The sequence below is a fragment of the Macrobrachium rosenbergii genome, chromosome 43 (assembly GCF_040412425.1).
Source record: "Macrobrachium rosenbergii isolate ZJJX-2024 chromosome 43, ASM4041242v1, whole genome shotgun sequence".
Classification (NCBI taxonomy): domain Eukaryota; kingdom Metazoa; phylum Arthropoda; class Malacostraca; order Decapoda; family Palaemonidae; genus Macrobrachium; species Macrobrachium rosenbergii.
The window spans coordinates 32117816-32140274 of NC_089783.1; the positions used below are offsets into that span (position 1 = coordinate 32117816).

The window sequence follows — 22459 nt, forward strand, 5'->3', positions numbered from 1 at the left end:
CTAAGTGTTTCTAGAGGAGTTTTAAGTGTTAGGGGTGGGGGTATGCATCCCCCACGAATACCGGTGTTTACTGTAAATGTTTATTGTTTATTAAAGAGTGTGCTGTATTTCTTATTGTAATAGTGTCTATGTTTAATCATTAACAAACTTCGTTTGAAGTATAGCCTAGCTTCAAAACGATTGGACTCTTGTAACTTTAAACAGAGTATGTGATAAATTTATAATTTAATTTCAGGGGGTGGGCAAGGGAGTGGATCAAACAGTACAAAAGCTTGAGTAATATACAAGTATTCAGTAATATCTCACACTTGGTTGTTAATCAATTAAAAAACATATGACTAAAGTTGAAAAATCTATGTTGAATAAAATCAGAAAGTGCAGTGTTACTCAGTCAACCCTCTATTAATTTTATATCTACATTCAGATACTTCCATCACACTTGCCCTTCACCTTCTAATCTCACCAGCTGATTGTGTGTGTACGTTTGTACTCAAGCTACATCTGCTCATTTGTCCCTGTGTATTTAAAACCACCAGCATTTTTTGGAAAACTTTAATATTTAATAATATTCATTATTGATAAGAAGGTAATGTTATACTGTATTTAGTTGAAACAATGTAAGGACATGTGTTTCATGGCATTGGTACATTTATCAGTGCCAGAAATTCACCATTTATATTTAATCATGTGCCATATCTAACTGTAATACTATTTTACTTTATAGGCATTATTTCATCTTCACATACGCCATACTATTTTCATTATGATGTACTGTAAAAGCACTGGGGGTTTTATAGTTCAAATCATAGGCAGTTTAGATGAATGTACAACGCCATAATTCAACATAAGGAACAGAAAGAAAACACACTTTACAGTAAAATTCAGTATACTGAAAATAACATTTACAATTCATGATAAATTTTCTTAATGCCATAATCTTATTGTTGCATCAGCACCAGCTGTGAAAATATATGGTTCATATGGGTGCCAAGCTACATCGAGTACATACAGACCATCAAAGAATCGATGACCTTTCAACTCCTTCAGTGGTACTAACAAGGGATCCTTTAACCAATCACTGGAAAAGAAATAGCAAAGTTTAACATAATTTCCAAGTTATACTGCTTAAAAAAAATATATATTCATACAAACCCATCATTTATATAAAATATACTCCCTTTATTACAGTATTCCAGTGTCCATGACATTGCAGTCTTTTCACCTGGATCCTCAAGTCTACAATTACGGTCACCACCCTACTTATGAACACTCACGTAACAAACAGTCAGGGTCGCAAGTTAAAATTGTGCTAGGAGCATTCCCCTTTGCCACCATAAGTTCAAATTTTGCTCTGTACGCTTATTCTGCCAGTAAGAATATTTGCAAAGAACAGAAGAACACGAGGAAGAAGAGCCTGTTCCTTTAACCCCCTTCCCTGATTATCCAGAGTATTCTCACGATTAACTACCGTGTATTCTTCTTACAATCACGAGAGTTCTCATTCATACTCGTAAATATTCCTAATTATTTCTATCTACTTGATTTAATGTGTTCTTTGATGAATTCCCATTTTCTATATTTCCTCTTCCAATAGGAAAAGCTTAGTATGTACTTTTGTCAATAGGTGGCAGTGTGCATTGTTTACTTTGTGAGCTTCCAATGTCAGACACTGCTCCTGTGAAAATATCCCCAAGTTCATAACTTTCAAAACATGGAAAAAATATTAAATTTTGAATGTTGCATGAAGCAATATTTTATTTTCTTTTTACCTTTCTAACATCCGAAGCAATTCTTTATAATGCTGCATGATTTAAAAATAGTGAAAATATGACTCCTGAATTAACTCAGGAATGTAGACATCAACAAAAATTATGCACTACGTATTAAAAACCAACTTATGAACAATTCAAGATACAAATGGCCGTCCAGAACGTAACTCTTTCGTAAGTAGGGTAGTGGCTGTAACTTTCTTCAAGGTTAGTGGGGCTGGAATAAGAGCAATGGCCATATGAGAAATGAGTATGTATAAAAAAATAAACTTGTATAACTCCAGAATCCTTGCGATGATTCTGATAGATAAAGGACCCCAAGTCTTTACACAGCACAAGGGTCAAATAGGAAGGAACAAGCCACCAACAGTAAAATAAGAAACTTACTGTTATAGTTTCAACCGACTTGTGAAAAGAACACACTTACCACATATGTGAGCAAATAGCTGCTAATGACTCCATGACATCTTAAGTCTCTTAAGGATTCCATAAATGAAATGAGAAAACTCAGTGAAATAGAAGAGGATGAAGACTCCCTCAAGTCCTTCCCCAAAGGTGACAATGACCCTGCTCTTACTATCAATTGCAAACAATAACTATCAAACCACTAGCTGAAGTTCAATTGCAACTTCAAGTACTGTACCTAAAATTAAGATAGTACTGTGATCAAGGTTATATTTAAAAATTAAAGACTTGAGAGAGCTCTCCTTTTGTAAACAATTCTTACCTATGCAACTCCATCATCCTTTACATTGGTATAGGCTTAAATGACAACTTGAATAGGCTAATACAAGATTCTGTCCATAGAAATGTTTTTTGGGACAGCCTGTGGAAAGAAAGACAAAAACTATTTCTGAACTCTCTCTTGTTCCTGAAGTAAAAGCAACCTGCTCCCACAAGGTCCGAAAGATCTTCTTCATTTCTGTGGTAAAAGACTACAGAAGGATGATGAAAGTTGATGCGTAAGAGTCCTGGCTGCCTGGTTTGAGTCTTTGCCATTAAGCTGTAAATGACAAACTAATGGCACTCCAGCCCCTAGTATGTGTGATTCTTATCAACAATAATATGAATATCTCTGACCATTCTCAGGGACAAAAAAAGATAGGAGAAAGACAATTTATGTGTACAAAGAAGAAACAAGACCTCCTGTGATGGTTCCTACAGGGACATGATGAGGCTCTCTGATACCAGAAAAGGTCCCAATTGGGAGGCTTGGATCACTCCTGAAATACCTCTCCAGAATATGCTGGATGAGTCTTTAAGTTCCACACAAAAATCATCTATTTTGAAGAACTCAAACCCCTAACAGCTGCCCTGCAGCACTTGCTAGCTGATACTAGTAAAATCTACCACTTTGTCTGATAAAGGGTGAAGGCTTTAGCTCTGCAATGTGTGAGAGTAGCTTTGGCTGCTTGAAATAAAACTACCTACTTCCAACTCATTGCTGGATAGACTGCACGAGTGGAGCTGTAATTTTTAGAAGTTCCAGTGGAATCTCTGAAAGTGTGAAAGGTTACCCAAATTTTCCCACAAGGATATTCCCTGGCAGATGACCTGTCTCTAAGGGCAAAAGAACAGAGAGCCATCATCAACTTCTCGTAGATCTGAAGTGTCTAGACCCTTCCAGATGAGCTCACATTAGAAAACACAGCATACATTTCTAAGCTGTCCCATGAATGAATTAGCAGCTTGCAATCTAGTCTTGCTCCAAAAGTTGGCCCTAAAAGCTCTTCTCTAAATTTGGCAATCAAGTATCTAGGATTGCTAAAAACCATAAATGTACTGTAGGCTTATACAAATGATGGGCTCATACTGAAAAAGTTTCTTCAGTTTTTAAAGAAATTAACTTTTTCAAATAAAGTATTTTGTATTAGTAAACAATAGGCATAATACTATAAGCCTTTAGGAGCATCAGTTTTTTTTTTTTTTTTTGGGGTCAAACAGGGAGTATTAGTTGACTGAAACTGTACTGACAAAATAAATGACATGAATACAAGAGCAATAAACTATTTTTGAACTGCATAATGCTTAAATAGTGAAGAAATCTTCACTCACTTGCATAATGACACTTTCCTTTTGTGAGTGCTATAATAAACTGACAGTATTAAGTAAACCAAAATAAGTGTTAAGCACAAAAATATGACTTACTTGTACACCATTCCATGAGACACCACTACCCTTCCTTCATCAGCAGCAGAAGCAAAGAGGGGATATTTTCGGTGAAAAGCAACACTTCGGATAGCTGATTTGTGATATCTCAGGGCATGAGGCCTTCTTGTGCACTCCATTTCAAACCTAAATGAAAAAATATTGAACTTGAATATGTGTAGGTTAAATATACCAACTATTGCATGTATCAGGTTGTTCCTTTTTATGTTCTATAAACCAAACCCTTATGAGTACTAGGGGTTGAATGAACAGAAGTTTGAATAATTCATGTAAAGATTTAAATTTATTCACTTTCTTTTAAGAATTCAGAAAAAGAAAACTAAGCAAGACTGAAACAAGTAATTTAAACAGTTTCCAGAGATCGACAGTGTTATGTCAATGAAATACATAAGATACACCCAATTTATATAAGGAAAAAACTCAAGAGAATTACGGACTACTAACCAGTTCATCTTGCGATCATATCCTCCAATCAAGAAGTGTTCTCCACCTGGGTGCACTGCTATTGAGGATACCCACCTACAATTTGCCTGAACTTTCTTTGTCATTTGTTGCTTCAAAAGATTGTATACACGTATGTGGCTCTGGGTCTGGCAAAAAAATAAGAGGCATGTAATATAGGTACTTAAACCAAAAAAGCAATGTATGTACGCACACTCGAAATCAAAATTATATGCCTTACTTCAGCTGTTCACCACTCTCTATCACTATACATATATATAACACGAATTTTCATGATAAAATTAACTATTTGGATACTTAACTAATGTTAAAGTTAGCTTATATCTTCGCGCTACTAGGTGCTTTCGGCATTTAAAAAACAAAAGAAGCATGGCTGACCTGGTTAGAGCGTCTATAATCACCTGTTTTCTCCTCCCAGTGGCTCTAGAATGTTTATATTCTTGTCAGAATTCTTCTCGACCACCCACTAAGACGTGGAGAGTCTGGGTGGGTTTCCACTTCAACAGTAGGTAAGTATCCAAATAATCAATTTTATCATGAAAATTCATATTATTTGGAATGAATCTTACTTACTGTTAAAGTTAGCTGACTACCACATTGAAAAAAAGATGATGGATTAGTACAGCTGGAAAAAACAGCCGGCCAGCCACGCAAACTAAAGCCTTATTAAAAGAGAAAAAGCTTCTGAACATTCTTACCTGTTGTGTCATCCTTTCTGGTAGGAACTGCCATCAGAGGGTGGATCCATAGCAAGGTGTAAGGATCCTTACGAGGAAAACGACTCTTTTTCATAGGGTATCACTGACTCCTGTGCCAGAGTCGAAGCCCACAATGACAGTCCAAACTAAAGACAATGACTACTTTATGATAAGAGGGTATGCTCATATACACCAAAGTGTACCTTTATGCTCACCAAATAGATACCAGGATTTCCTAACAACTAACAATAGGAAAAGAGAGAAGAACACTCTCTAATTTTGGTTCAGGAGAAAACTGTCCCCGCCACGACACTGGGACTAAGGGCTTTGCAATTCTCATATGTAATTACAATGTCTCTCAAATAATGCACTGCAAAAACAGAGTTACACCTCCACTGAGCGGTATGGACAACCTTACCTAGCGAAAAGTTTTTAAGGAAATTTAAGGAAGTGCTTACAGCATGGACATCATGAGGCTTAACTTTTAACAACGGTAACATATCAGAATTCAACTGTGTGTGTGCTGACTGAATTAAGCAATGGAAAAAAAAAAAAAAAAAAAAAACAGCATTCTTGGACATAGGAGTATTAGGTCTCCTAACACCCAAGAATAAATTTCTAACTCCTCCCCTTAAAGGTTTAAGTCTGTCCCAGTAAATCTTTAAAGCTCTAACTGGATACAGTATACAAGAGCCTCCTCCTCATTGCCTACTAGAGTAGCTAAATTAGACACTTTCACAAATCTGGGAAGGGTTTTAGCTTTTAAATAATTTTTTATCCTAAACAAAGGAAGAAAAAAGAGGTAGGCATCCCCTTGGACGAAGCCCACATTACAAGAGGGGGCTTGAAGCTCACTAATATGCTTAACTGTGCCAAGAGCTAAGAGAAAAAGTGTCTTTAATGTTCAGTTCTTAAGGGAAGATCTCGACAAAGGTTCAAATTGAGGCACTGTCAAAAATCTGGGAACTACATCCAAATTTGCAACCCAATACATTATAAGATTTTGGGATTTCCAGTTCAAAATATCGGAACACCTCTTTCAAATCCAAATTGTGATCAATTTTCATGTTCGAATGCCTCAAATTTGAAGATAACATAGAGCGATATCCCTTAATTGAAGGAACAGAATGTCGATATCCCTTAATTGAAGGAACAGAATGTTTCGCGTGTGTAAGATACCAGAAGAACTTAATAAGTTACCTAAAAAGGTATGGGTGCAAGATATCCCTTGGGACAAGCACCAAGCTCAATAAACTGACCAATGTTGTTGATACAGCTTACAGTGGAGGGTCTTCTATATTTGAAGATTGATTCCCCAGATGCTTTTGAAGAACCTCTAGCTCCCGAGAGACGGCTGACAGTCTCCAAGTGGTCAGACGAAGCATGTGGGAGTTTTGATGGAATCTTCTAAAATGAGGCTGTTTGAGAAGATCTTTCTCTGAAAAGGTAGCTAGGGGAACCATTCTCTTTGGGGCCACCAAGGAGCTATTAACGTCATCCTTGCATTCTCTGAAGAGTGCAACTTGTTGATTACTTTCCTCAAAACTGCAAATGGGGGAAAAGCGTAGATGTCTAGGTTCGACCATTCTTAGAGAAAAGCATCGACTGCCCATGCCCAAGGGTCCTGGCATGGAGAACAGTAAATCGGTAGTTTTGTATTCTGGGTGGTTGCAAACATGTCGATGTATGGAGCTCCCCAAAGGTTCCACAACCTCTGACAGATTTATGGATGAAGAGACCACTCTGACAGAATGACATGGAGGGAGACGGTTGGTTGTCAGCAGGTAGAGGATTTGCACATGACATCACTGCAGTAAAAAACTCAAACGTTTCACACTTACGCAACAAATCCACAAGTGACACAAGATTCAACTCGAGAGATGATCTGACTGAGGCAACGGCTGGAGTTGTATGTAATGTACATGTAGCGACAGGAGGGGAAAGGCCGCTAGTACAGATAGGAACAGCAGACTAAAGGCGAGGAATACTAGGAGCGAGAGGTGGGGATTGAGTAGGGGGGGGGGTCAACATCAGAAAAGGGGACAATAAAATGTGGTACTGAGCGAGTAAGCGATTGGACAACATATATATTGACACTATGACACTAGGTTCGAAACTAATGGATTAACAAGAATCTGTTAACACTCCTAGATAGCTCAACAGGCTCACACACATCACTCTCACTCCCGGCAGAAGATGGTAGTGCATGAGTCAGTTGGAGCGAGTGTTTAACTCTGCCAAAGGAATCTTTCAGAGAACGTTACACTGCCAAGTCAGCAGACAGTAGAGAGAGAGGTGGTCAAGGGCACAAACCTTCATCCCAAAACATGCCATGATTCCCTGTCAGAGGAGAAGATCAACTGATGTAGGGCAGTCCAGAGGGCAGGCTACAGGGGAAACAGAAAATGGATGATCACTATGGAGGGATTGCCATCTTTAGTCACCAAGTTGGCTAAATGTCTAACTGAGGTTTGCAATAAACTAATATCATCTTCCATTTTACCTAATCTTTTCTCCTGGACTAAATAGGGAGCAAGGGAAAGTGGAGCATTAATAGAAAAAGAGAAATCTGGCTTGTCAAGCAAAGGAGGAATGAGAGAAGGGGTACAGAGGTTAGAAGGGATAGATGGAGTAGGATTATGGCCAGACTTGACTAAGTGCCTATGTTATCTATTGCCATCCCGCACTTCCAATATTTCACAAAACTGTTAATTCTCTTATCTGACCGATCTTTACATTCTTCACAACAAGCGGAAAAATCACACTCCTTACCCCTACATGAAACACATACTGTGTGGCCATCTAACCGAATACATTTGGTTAACACAAACCTCAATCCTACATAGCCTAATACTTCTGTCTTGGTTAGCAGTAGAAGACATAGCTCAAAAAAAACCAAGTACAACACCGTACGGGAGAAATACAGCCAGAACTCCAAAAACAGCCACAAAAAAAAAAAAATTGATACAGCCGAATTCCACCAAGCAAACAGGGACGCGGCAGTAAGAATTCTGACAGAACATAAACATTCTAGAGCCACCTGATGGGGGAAACAGGTGATTATAGACAGTCTAACCAGGTCAGCCATTTTCGTTTTGTTTTATAAATGCCAATAGCACCTAGTGGAGTGAAGATATAAGCTAACTTTAACAATATGTAAGATTCATTCGAAGTAATTAAAAGTAGTTTAGCCAGACCACACAGCAAATTTATTAGCTCTCAAAGGGCTGTCCCAGAAGTTGTCTAAACAACATAATTTTTTGTTAGAAAACTTGATCATGAGGATTACCTCAAGCTGATCATGCCTTTTCCCAAATAGTCAACATAGGCTTAATACTTTAAGCCTTTTTCACAGAAACCAATTGTTCAGACCTAAATATTAGATCAAGCCCTAATTTCATTTCCAGAAACCAGCATCTGAGACATCAAAATTATGTCACACTTGGAAGCATAGGCTTCAAGGTATAGAGAATTTGTTCACAGACCCACAACACTTTATTTGAAATAGCACTGTATTTTAACCCTTAAGGGACGGCATAATTTATCAATGTGCAGCACCCAAGACCGGGGAAACTTTGAGGTCGGCAAAATAAAAAAAAATCACATCAATGGAAAGAGAATGACACGTACATTCACACTGTATAAATAAAAAAATTCTAAAAAATTTTCCCTACCTTCCACGAGAAGTTGAAAATGACTATTTACAACCCCTTGTGGGGCCTCATTTACAAGACAATCGTAAATTTTACCAACTTATATATGTTTTTTCTAATAAATAAGTTTTTTGGATTTTGTGAAATTATCATTACTGCTCACACAATATCAAAACAGATAAGAAATAAAAGCAGTAACAAAATTTTTTGCACATTTGTTTTAAAATATTCACGTATATTTACAAGAAGGAAGATTCAGTAACTTTTTTTTTACTTTTACATGCTTTTTCTAATATTTCTTTGCAATTTTCTTTGTAAAATTACATTTACAACTGACATACTATCGTAAAAGACAAAAACAAAAAACAACAGCAACCCCTTCGTATATTTACAAGCAAATTTACACAAAGACTCATGAGAGAGAGAGAGATGCAGTACCTTTCCCCTTGAAGGCACAAGCATTACTGATATAGGCCGAACTCTCACTGTATAAAAGTTGCCATTAGTGAATTTATAGCATATAGAAGTATTGGCACCTTTGTTTTGAATCATTATTACCATAACAGTGGTGCATAATTCTGCTTTACACTGAAGAGCAATCCGTCCACCTCCCCAAACCTGTTTTACTTCACACTGAGGCTCAATCCGTCCACTAAGGGTTAAGATAATTGCGTATATACATGACTAGGGTTTATTTCATTCTGCTCAAAACATGACATTTCAAAAACATTAGTGATATTACTAATTACAAGGGAATTCATTTTTTCATTCAAGCTCATTACTTACACTTGAGTGAAAACATCACGTGAATTAAAAAAACCAAGTACTATAATGTATTTCATTACAAGTGTGCTTTAGGCTACTTGACAAAGTAATTTTCAACCAAGTTATATTGAAAAGTAGAAAAACCGTTTTGATAAACTATGAAGCACAAAGTCACTGTAAGGTATTATGGAAGCAAAGTTTTTCAACTTTAGTAAACAGCTGATTAAATAAATGTATACAATAAAATAACTCAAAATCTACATTGTGCAGCACACCAGTGGAAAAACTGAAACTGTAAAATTCTTATGCTACTCACCACAACATATAAAAATGGAAGTTTTGGATGGAAAGCAACTGTCTGAACACGCCCCTTACATTTGTTGAAAGGAACCTGTGATCTCCAACGGCTAAGCTGATGCATTAGTACAGAACGATGATCACCTTCGGGAATAACAGTTGCAAAATAGTCACCCTGTTTGTGCCACACAATCTGTGTAAAAAAAAATTTTCTATGATAATAACAAACTTGAAACTGCAATCTATATCTCCAAGTTATTGAAGATAAAATAGCAATTAGGAGTCCTAAACAGTTTTTTAATATTCTGACACAATATTACTTGTTCCTAGCAATAGTTGTATAATTTTAAATCATTTAAACACTGAACAAACCTTAATTATATCCCACCCAATTACAAAATCTTATGGCTCTGACTGACAATACAATTAAGTAATTACCACAATCATTACTATGACAGTACTAGAAAACTTCGATGTACACAACCCCTGTGGGGTCCATACTGTTACAAGATTTGGTGAAATAAAATAAAAACAAAAATATAACATATGACTAATGGAGGCTGTAATGGATAGGCACTGTATACGTCATCATCATAATGCAAATAGCATGAATCATACCGAGGACATACCATATACAAAAGAGTGCACAAAGTTCTCTTTTATTTAACTGAATTGTAATACAATTTCTTTTCCTTGGCACAGGTGGTGAAAGAATTTTACACCTGTACAGTTGACCAATGCTATATCGAGGTTCAGCATTCGTGGCTTCAGTTAATCACAGATTTTTCAGTGGAACATATCTCAAAATATATCGCAGAAAATTCACTAATTCGTGGATTTTTTCGTAGGGCAATATTCACTAATTACTGTATTTTCATGTCATTTTTGTGACTAAATGCATTTTTCATAATAAAAAATTATCTACTAATTTTCATATATTAATGTAAACAGCAAAATATCAATGAAATGTATTTTTTACTATGCATATTTAAACATTTAGATACGGTACTTAAATCTACTTGTGAATACCCAAGTTTCCCCTACATACTGTACAAAGAAAACAGGCCTGCTTGAATTTTCTCTCTCTCCCTCTCTCTCTCTCTCTCTCTCTCTCTCTCTCTCTCTCAGTATGGAACATATCCTTTAATGATATGTGAATTACTCTATCATACACAAAAATATGAAACTAAAACTCTAAGAAGTTCATGACGCCATGGAATGAGTACAAGCAAACATATGTACTGTACATGTTACAATGATTTACTAATGTTCAAATATTAATATTAATGTAAACACAGCAAAATATTAATGTTATTTCACTTACAGAACCCATTTATACTGTATTATTATATTGATCTATTATCATCGCCATATGCATAAAAAACAAGATCGTCCAGCCGTTTGTAATGTTTACGTTCTTAGAATTAGCTGATTGAGATTCTACCTCGTTTCACCCTTTCCCTCTCTCTCTCCCCATCAATACTGTACCACATAATTTTGATAGGTTCTGTTATCATCCAAAAACACTTTAATATTTCAAAATCATCCTACAACACAGCAAAATACCAATAAAACGTACAGTATGCGCAGTACACGATGTGTAAAACATCAATGTTGTTATGGGCAGTACCCTGTACTGTATACATGTGTAAATGACCCAGCATCTCTGCCCAGCTTCCCAGGTCACCATAGTATCCTTCAAGTGTGCAAGTGTTTTGCTGTGTACAGTATCTGCGTATTTTCCGTGTCTTTGTTCACAGTGTCAGTGTAATCTTGCCCTAAAGTGCCTCCTAAATTCCCTGCTCCTTCTACGGCTTCTGGCAAAGACCCTAAGTGCCAGAGGAAGGTCATGACACCCCATGATTTGGAAGAGCTGATGAAGTATGCCAGCAAGGAAGAAGACACACCAGGTTCAGGGGACGAGCAGGAGGATGAGGGCTTATCTTTGGAATGTATGCCCTGACTAACCAGGATGATCAAAGAGGTGCAGGAGGTGGCTGAATCAGGGCATCCTAATATGCAACGTTTCATAGACTTTTCATGTGCCCCTGATGGGATTTGGGTGCCCTATAGAAACCTCCTTGTTAGCATGAAAAAGCAGCAACAGTAATATTGTAAGATGACTTTGAAATGATTCTAAACTGTTTCAGGGTGATAGTTTCAGGTATATTTGGTGTTTGCACTATTAAAGTCCCTGGGTGGGCAAGACCTCTTGAAACTCATCAGTAGGGTATATCTCGAAGGATGAGAAGGTATCTACTCCTTTCAGTTACTAGACTAGGCTGAGTGTGGCCCGATAGCCTTTTACAGCTGAAACGGAGCGAAACTTCTCTCTGCGAAGGAAGATGAGGAAGTCTGTGACCTGCTGAGTAGTAGCTCCAACCGGAGAGATATCTTATCCACATCAACCACAGGAGATGGACCACTTTCCCCGGCATACCGCTGCGGAGGATCGTCTGAGGTAACCAGCCATTTCCGTTGCTGTGCGATGCAAAAATCCTTTTGCTTGCAGGAGATGGGGGATAACCTCCAGTTGTGAAGACACATGGACTGCGCATGCTGCTGCTGCTGCTAGCGGTGTCAACCCCACGTCGAGTGGTATCACCTGGCAGTGCAGTCCATGTGTCTTCACAGCTGGAGGTTATCCCCCATCTCCTGCAAGCAAAAGGATTTTTGCATCGCACAGCAACGGAAATGGCTGGTTACCTCAGACGATCCTCCGCAGCGGTATGCCAGGGAAAGTGGTCCATCTCCTGTGGTTGATGTGGATAAGATATCTCTCCGGCGAGGGAGAGTCCTCAACCAAAGGAGAGGCAGCAATAAGGGGAAGCTTGCCAGGAGGAAGAAACGATCCCGATGGGTTAGCCACCAAGGGAGTCATCGGGGGCGTATAACCCTCAGATGACGCCTTGACGGGCTTCCTTTAGTACTCTCTCCTCCCCTCAAACTTCACACATTGCTTAGCAGACCAGGAACAACACTCCGAGCAAGGAGAGTTACAAGAACACACACGTCCTCTGCAGGTTGAGCAAAGGGCGTGTGGGTCCACATCAGTATGTGAGCAGAAGCTATTGCACTTCTTCCCTCTACCCAAGACACACACGCTGGGGAAAGGAGGGCTTACAGGGCTTATCAACATTCATTGTAAGAAACAAAGCGAGAAAGACCCCACCGGGAAACAGCTCAACAGCAGTCCGGGTAGAGAGTGAGAAACACGTTTGCAGTGCACAACGGCCAAAAGCAAATCGGAATGTTTACATCCGGATGGTAGTTTACTGCCTAACTACCTTGTTCGGAAGTTCAACAGCTGTTTCCAGCTTCGCTGAAAGTAATCCCTAATGTAAAGGACCGACGGTTTGTATGTCGTGTCTGAACAAATAGGCAGTTATAAGCACTTTTTGAGGGGGTTCCAATTTATCATGGATTGCGGGTGGTTGTGGTCCCTATCCCCCGTGAATACCAGGGGTTGACTGTATCGTGATTGTGGTATTTCCATCACTGCATCTGATAATGCTGCCAAAACACTGTTTGCAGTGCACAAATAAGAACAGATGATTACCTTCTTTCCTAAAACTATTTTCAGCCTCAGTTATTCTTCCATTTGTTTGTCCCATGTCTGCTGTCATCTCTACCCGTTATTATGTCTACTTTGTTGTCTTGCCTTGCCGCTATTTCCAAAGAACTTATACTCTTCTGGAGCTTTAATGTTTTTGTTCATAATCCTTTGTATCTATCTTCCTGTAAACATGCTTACCTTACTTCTTGCCAACATCTATACTGCCTCCCTACCCCATTCCTACCATTTTTCCAACACTTCTAGTACAGTACTTATTTCCACTGATGTTGGAAAATTGACAAAAATATTTTACCTCTTGTATGCCCAACACTTCTCCTTAACAAGAAACCCCTCCCCCTCTTCGCACACACAGTTAGCTATCCTCATACATTTCAGGACTCAAAATTCACTTTAACATTTGCTATCACGAGCACTTCTCTCAACATGTGATATACATTCTATACATAGTATTTCCTTCATATCATTCCACAGAATTTATACAGCCACTTTCAATAACTAGAAAGGAATTGTACCTGTTGACTGCATTGCCAAAGACAAGAATAGCAGCCTAGAAATTTCTTGACAAAATCATAAAAAAATCTATAAAAAAGCAGTGTAGCTAATATAAATAAATAAATAATTGTTAGAATGCTTGCTTAAAGTAACGGAATGGAAGCCTCATACTGAAACTGCTTTACTAGAAGTTAACCATCATTAATAAGGAAGTTTATATTTGCAAATTAGTCCAACTTACTGTGAACAGAAAGGACAAAAATATGGGAAATAAATAGTTTGCAATTTATACAAACACAAATTTTCCTTTTAAGTTTCAGTCAGTCAACTATTATAAAACAAGAAGGTAGTACTAAATAATTCTAACCTGTTTTACATATCTGAAATGCTCCACTATAATTCTGTAACCTTTGGCCCATTCATCAGCAGATGCAGTCCTCCACTGAACAGCTGTTGTCACACGCTGAGGCCCTGTGAAAAATCCCACAAAACATTTTTAATCATAAGCTACCAGTAGTCAAGGAAAACAAGAAACTGAGAACAAGCCCATTAAAAGGCAAAAATTGATGGATATGCCTTTAGTATAATGCAACATGAAATTAAATTACAATTAACCAATTGTACTTAAAAACCTGTCAACTGTAAGTACAGAAATGTAAACAAAGATTTTTTAATAAGTAATTTTCACATTTGAATATCATGTATTTATTGTTATTATCAACATATAATTTCTTTAAATCTATAGTACTCATATATTCTTATTCACTAATATTGCGTTCCAGGACTTCAAGGTGCCTTAGTGGCAGTAATTACTGCTTTCTCACTGGTACCAACTTTACTCTCTAGGGTATATGGTGACCATTCTGATGGTGAAGAACTTCTTAAAAAGCTGGTGTGATAAGTACATGTGATGAGTATCAAGATCTCTGGCAAAGCTTGACCCACTTCTACTTGGTCCTAAGACCAGGTCAGAATGCATTTGATATTTTCTTAACTACTATTCATCTTATTTTGTACTATGTTTTAATTAGTTTCTTTTCTTTCCCTCATATTTTTCATGTTTTTCTTGATATTTCCTCTATTTTACTATAAGACCAATTACAGAAAATAGACTACAAAGTTGAATGGGGACCAATAGGTTAAAGCAGAGTGAAAGAGAAACCTGGGACAGATCTGTATTTATTCAATTTTCATATTAATATAATTCTTAAGGTTTAAGGGGAGCACTCACACCATAAGCCCAATTATAAAGTAGGTGCTTATTGCTACCTTATGATTGAGGGGATTTGCTTCAAATTTTTACCACTTGCTCTACAACTAATAATAAATTTTCTCTCAGGGGAAATTTAGATATTCTATTTCTGAGTTAATTTTTTTTTTGCAGCTGTAAAAAAATCATGACGTTACTTTTCAAAAATATTATGCAGAATAAAATCGTTCACTCAAAAATGAATTTGCTTATGACAAAATTAATATATATAGTTATACTATACTCTGTAAATGTTTCATTGAAATTGGTTGTCTTCTTGGAGAAACAAGAATTTATTTTTGTAATAAATATCATTTTGTAATAACTATGAAACTACGACAGTTAGAAAACTGATTTTTGCACTAAAATGATTTCATTATAGAAATATGCCCTGACATTTACAATATACTCATATGAATAGAACTGAGAGCTCTCGCTTGATTTGTTACCTAAAATTTGCATTTATGGGGAGCGCCTACATCGTAAGGCCCCATTATAAAGTAAATGACTGTTTCTACAAATGATTGAAGGGATTTGCTTCTCATTTTTACCAGTTATTCTACAATTAATACTGAATGACAAATCTTGTTTCAGTCTTCTTGGATATCTAAGCATTTAGTTAAAAAAAAAAAATAATAAGTTTTCAGGAAATAGCAAAAGAACAATATTTTTTTACTCAAAAGCTAGAAACAATCAGGAATATCTGGAGCCAGTTGTCCCTATATCATTATTATAAGCTGTTTTCTCTATAATGCTACCACTAAAAAGAATGGGATATTTTAATGGGGAACAATTATTTTTGAATGAATTTTTTTTACAGACTTTTTACAGGCTTTATTTACAATTTGTCTCTCACACTGCAGTACAAGTGATGAACAAAAGTGTCCATGAACCAATCTAAAAATTTTTTTAGCAATAACGTTTCAAGATAAGTTCACTTACATGTAAAACAGTCCAAAAAAGTATATCACTCAAACTTGATCCCATCTAGGATTATTCATAGCGACATTATGTTTTTTACAATGTGTTGCTCACAGTGCCAAACCAGCAATTAACAAAATTGTCCATGAACCAATCTAAACATTTTTTTAGCATGTTTTAAGATGTTTATTTACACATATAACAGTCCAACACAGCGTAAAGCTTACTTGATCCTATCCAGAATAATTCATACAGACTTTTTTTTTAAGTCTTTTTAAAATTTGTGGTTCACAGTGCTTGAACAAAATTGTCAATACAGTAAACCAATCTAAATATTTTTTTCTTAGCATTATTGCCTCAGTATATGTTTACTTAGACGGTGCACCCCCTTGCGGGGAGCACTGACATCATAAGGGCCCATTACAAAGTACGTGCTTGTTGCTACCTTATGATTGAAGAGATTTGCTTCAAATTTTACCACTTATTCTACTACTCATAACGAAAATTCTCTCGCAGGGAAATTTAGAAACTTGACCTGTAACTTAATTTTTTTTTCAGTTGAAAAAAACCATGATGTCACTTTAAAAAAAAAAACAAGATATATAATTATACTACATTTTTTAAAAGTTTCATTGAATTTGGATCAGTCTTCTTGGAGAAACAAGAATTTATTTTAAAAAAAAGTAAGTTTTCAGAAAACAGGAAAAGAAAAAATTATTGCTAATTTCGTAATAACTATGAAACTATGACAGTTAGGAAGCTGATTTTTGCACTAAAATTATTTCATTATATAAGAAATATGCTCTGAAGTCTACAATATAATCAAATGAACAGAGCTGTGCTCTCTCTTGATTTATATGTTACCTAAAATTTGTTTTTATGGGGAGTGCTGATGCCATAAGGCCCCATACAAAGTAAATGACAGTTTCTACCTTATGATTGAAAGGATTTGCTTAAAATTTTTACCACTTATTCTACAACTAACACCGAATAAACACAAGTCTTATTTCAGTCTTCTTGGAAATCTAAGCATTTAGTCTAAAAAAAAAAAAAAAAAAAAAAACTATTTAGGAAACAGCAAAAGAAAAATATTTTTGGACATTCAAGAAAGTTGAAACAATCAGGAAATCTTGATCAAGTTATCCCTATATCATTATATCCCATTTTCTCTATGACACTACCACTAGAGAAAATGGGATACTTTAGTGGGAGACGATTATTTTTTAATAAATTTTGCTGACACTTTCAAATGCTTTTTTTTTTCAATCTGTCGTTCATAGTGCCGTACAAGCAATGAACAAAATTGTATGTGAATCAATCTAAACATTTTTTTTTTAGCCACAACGTTTCAAGATATTTTAATTGTACATGAATCAATCTAAACATTTTTTTTAGCCATAACATTTCAAGATATGTTTAATTGTATATGAATCAATCTAAACATTTTTTTTTTGCCATAACATTTCAAGATGTTTATTTACACAGATAACAGTTAAAAACAGTGTATAACTGTTTTGAACTGTTATCCGAGTTATTCATACAGACATTTTTTAAAAGTCTTTTTTACACTTTGTGGTTAACAGTGTCATACAAGAGATGAACATAATTGTCAATAAACCAATCTAAGAATTTTTTAGCATTATTGCTTCAGAATATGTTTATTTAGACATAAAACAGTTGAAAACTGTTAATCAGGATATGTTTATTTAGACATAAAACACTTGAAAACTGTTAATAACTGAAATATGATCATTCCTTGAAATTCGGCGGTTGGCATGTCCCTTAAATAATATGTTAGATTTTTATTATAGTATTATACCCATGTTTAAGCACACCTGTTAACCATGTACAGGCAGTCCCCGGTTAATGGTTAATGGCGATCTGGTTTTATGGGGCTAGTCTAGTGACGAAAATTGGCAATTTTCAGCGCCGAAAATCGCCGATTTCCGCTCATTGGCACCAATACATACCTAACAGAGGCACCGATAACCGAAAATCATCACTTTTTGGCACCAATAACCAAAAATCATCACTTTTCAGAGCCGATAAGCCCAAAAATCGCCGACTTTCGGTTGTCATTACACCCCCCAGAACAGAACCCCCGCCGATAGCCATGGACTGCCTGTATAGGAATAATTTTGCAGCTGGTGAGTTTTCATGTTCATCAATCTTTTACCCATGAGAGAGAAGAAGTCCTATTAAACAAGCTCCTAAAACCACTGAGCATGTGTCAGCCACTTACACAGCTTTTCATGAAGACCGAATGTGAGGCAGAAACACTTGTGTGCATGGGAGATTTGCACTCATTACATGATTAACATATATGGAAAACGAAAAATGTGTTGAAAAAAGTTTCCTTCATCAAATGTCTGAAGTGGGTCTGTGACAACATTGTTTCTCCCAAGGACAAAATCTGGTAGAAGAATGATGTTCCTGGAATCTACAAAGATGTTTCTGCTAGCCTGAAAAACTCTCAATTTTGTGCCTTCCTGCTTCCTTATGTAAGAAAGATAGGTGGAACTGTTGGAGCACATTGCGATCATTTTGTCTCTGACTAGATGTTCTGCATGCATAAGATTTCCAAACCATCAGCTCTCCTCCTGCAACACTTGGAACGTCTCTGCATAAAGAAGGTGCGTATGAAAGGATACAGCGAAAGCTGACTGGGGTGGAAAGGTAACCAAATGTACAACAAATCCTTCCCTGAGAACCCTCACCAGCCAAGGTTCTGCTCCAAAGCTTTACCAGACACTTCAAAAACTCTGGACCTTCCAGGCTCTAAACATCAGTTATGTTACCTCTGCCAATTTTTACCTTATACTGTGAGCCTTGATTACCTCAAAAGAGCTTACTGAAAGTGGAAGAAAAAAGGATGGTTTGGATCGAAATTCTGCAAGGGATTTTGGCACAGGACCAACTGCAGGCACATATGCAGGACTCTTGAGGGAAGACATCAAAGACTGTGCAGAGTTCTCCACGCTCCTGATTCAATCATCTTTGGCAATGGCCCTAAACACTTTGGGGTTAAGGAGACAATGATGAGGCTCTTCTAAAACCCCTATTGACTGTTGAGCTGCAGCTACCTTATAAGATGAATAGGAACAGCTGTTTGTTTCAGAAAAACTGGGTTGGTAAAAGTATGCGACAATTCTTCAAGCATCAGAAATAGCTCTGTCAAGACAAGATAATACTGCAATATTTCATCAAGAACTGTTGCACCCTTCAGGACTAGCCTGCTGTTTCACCTGGCACAATAAACAGTCTTGCTGGGAGCCAGTTCCACAAAAAAATGCGCTTCAATCAAACTATACACCAACCTAATAGGCGCTCCACCTTACTCTTGTGCCAAAGAACTTTACCGGTTTCAAGAGTTCTCCACTTCATTGGGTCAAGCAACCTGAAAAAACTTGCATCTTTAATGGGAAAAGGACACAGATCTGGCATTCTACTTGTGTCATAACATGCAACTCTCGTAACTTTACAGAAGTGGAAACTGAGGCAGTTGCATTCCAAGAACTAAATTATAACATTTTCAAGACTGCCTCAAAACACGCCTCAACAGAATTAGAAAACTTAAGCTTCTTACTCATCTTAACAGGAGCTGAAGTAGAAGCTGACACAAGAGAGTGCCAATCGACAGGTTCATCCTCAATAAAAATGTGGGTAAAGCAAAGCAGTGCAATCTATCAAGCGCTTAAAAACCAATGGAGAAGCCTCTGAATCGGATTGAAATCCATCGTCTAAACCAAGAACCATGGTGGTTGCAAAGGAGTGAGCGGCTCGCTATGTGAGGGGACAAATGGTTGAGAGGGAGATGATTGGATGGGAGAAAATAGAGGATTTTTGTCTGATGTCACCAAGGCTGCTGTCAAAAGGTGAGGAATACAAGGCAATAGATGGGGGGTTGAGTAAGACGGGGAGAGTTAAGTTAGAAACAGAAGAAATACGTGATGTTACAGGGCAGAAATACGTGATGTTACAGGGCAAGTTAATTACTGAGCAACTGAACAACTGACACATGGTTCAGAAACTACAGAACTGGAATACTGTACCAATAAACCACAGACAACTCAACATCATCAAACACATCACTGTCACTCTTGCCAAATGATAACAGTGCAAGTTGGTTGACGTAAAAGCTTCACTCTGTCAAATAAATCTTTCAGAGAACAATTCGATTCTGAGGTAGGCAGTTGCGAGAGAGGCAGCGATGGGCACAGGCCTCTATCCTGAGACACACCTTGGCTCCCTGGCAGAGAAGATGACCTACTGTTGCAAGGCAGTCCAGGAGATAAGCTACAGACAGACAAAGGCTCTAATACCGCCTCTCTTGGGAAGAAACCAAACAAGTCAATCACTATGGGAGGGAACACCTTCCTTACCGTAATACAGTATACTCAATCAAGTGCCTTACTGACAACAGAAGTAAACTCCAATCCTCCTCAAGTTTACCTTTTCATTTCTGCTGAACCACACAGGGAGGAATCAAACTTATGGAGCCAAGGAGGATAGGGAGGAAGAGCAACACCGTAAGAAGAAATACACCAAGTAGACTTATGGCCAGAACCATCTGTCCATGTAATCTATAGGCCACTTGCATCTTCTGATGCTTTACAAAAATTATTCATTTTCTCTTCAGACCACTCCTTACATCACTTAATAGAAGAAAAATCCCACTCATCACCCATACAGGTAACAAATATGTGACCATCATGCCCAATCAAAACTCGTTCTTACAGAACCTAATACTTTAATCTCACCTTACTGTTGATGACATAATACAAAAATAAAAACAAGCACAATAACATACAAGGAAAAATCAGTCAAGATATAATCAAAATTACTGCAGCCAATTCGCACTGTATGCATGGGGAAACAGCAGGAAGAACTCTGACTACAATGTAAACGTCCCAACACCACCTGGTGGGAAAGAAGTCATAGTAGACAGTCTTATCCTTGTCAACCAAGTGTTATTCTTTTGTTTATTTTGAATACCAATCACACCTAATGATAGGAAGATGTACGCTTAATCACACCTAATGATAGGAAGATGTACGCTATCTTTAACAGCAGGTAAGACTTATCCCAAATAATGACATATACACTGTACAGTAATATACTTACGAATGTAGTCTCCTTGATCAGGTTCATATTTGAAAATCTGGTTTGTTTGATTGACAACCACTTTGTCCACAAGGTATGTTTCTGGGTTTAAGAAGACCACATTTTTCTCAAACACGATGCCTAACAAAAACAGTTTGTTGCTTGGGTTCCATGACACATGTTTCACAGCTCCTTCTACATCAAAACTTCTCAGACAGCGACCTGTGCTCACTTCCCATACTGAAAACATAAATAAATATGATGTAGTTAGGTCTCAACATTAAAACAGGAAAAGTAAGTCTTTAAATTAGAATCGGCCAGGTTACCCAATACTGAACATACAAAAATTGCTTTACAAAATTCTCTACAGTACACACCCAGTTTCCTGGGGAGTAAAGCAGGTTTTACAATAAACCAAATAGTGGGTTTCAGACTGGAAATGAATTCCAACTACTTAAAACTGACTTTAGTAGAGGTTATATGAATGTAAAAATAAAGTTACATGGTAAAACAGTAATACATGTAGGACTATCTCAGATTTAATTGTAATATTGTACACACTATGAATGAAGGCGGCAAAAATGACATTTTTATAATAAAATAAAGTTTTATACATAATCGCTGGTAGCGTTTCAGTATAGTTTGTGTAGGTGATCAGCCCGTCCCACTAACGGAATACTGGAACGACCTAGCACACAATTCTCATTCGTTTTATGCCTTAGAGGGGAGGAGGGTGGGGTCCGATTCTGTAATTACTTGCTAAGTATATATAAAACTTTATTTTATTATAAAAATTTTATTTTTATATAAGTACCTTACCAAGTAATTACATAGCTGAATCCCACAGTGACAGGAGGTGGGATACATGGACATAGTATTCTACTCCAAAAACATTAAGTCATACAATGAATTTGAAATAGAAAAGTTGTTAGCACTGAATACAAATCCTGTCATTCCTTATTAGTTAAGAGAGCCTGCAGTATAAATCTGCAACTTAACATGTAGTGGCGTGGCGGTAGAGCCAAGGGTCGCCTCTACTTAAGTGGGGGCTTTGTAGCGAAGGAGTACTCTGATGGCTACCAAAGCATCAGTAGAATTTATGCAGCCAAGGAGTTATCCAATAGCTAGCAAAACTTTAATGGGTGCCCTTGCCCTGCAAGCAGTGCCAACGTAAAAACAACCAGATACACTGTCACCTACACTGAAATAACACCACAACCCATCCACTGAGAGTGGTGGGTGCTCCGGGTACTTTGTACCCCCTGGCTCATAAAAAAACTGTATACCTCACCAGAAGGTGAGGA

General features: G+C 37.2%; 1 protein-coding gene across 1 annotated transcript in view; it reads right to left on the reverse strand.

Moving 5' to 3' along the window:
- Window positions 1-868: 868 nt before the first annotated feature.
- LOC136828753 (ribosome biogenesis protein bop1-A) overlaps window positions 869-22459 on the reverse strand; it is a 52922-nt gene continuing 31331 nt past the window's right edge. Inside the window, exons 6-11 of the mRNA XM_067086963.1 lie at window positions 21177-21395; window positions 14250-14353; window positions 9833-10006; window positions 4383-4528; window positions 3918-4064; window positions 869-1078 (exon numbers count right to left, since the gene is read on the reverse strand). Coding sequence (XP_066943064.1) covers window positions 925-1078; window positions 3918-4064; window positions 4383-4528; window positions 9833-10006; window positions 14250-14353; window positions 21177-21395 — 944 coding nt within the window. The 3' untranslated portion in view covers window positions 869-924. The remainder of the gene's footprint in view (window positions 1079-3917; window positions 4065-4382; window positions 4529-9832; window positions 10007-14249; window positions 14354-21176; window positions 21396-22459) is intronic.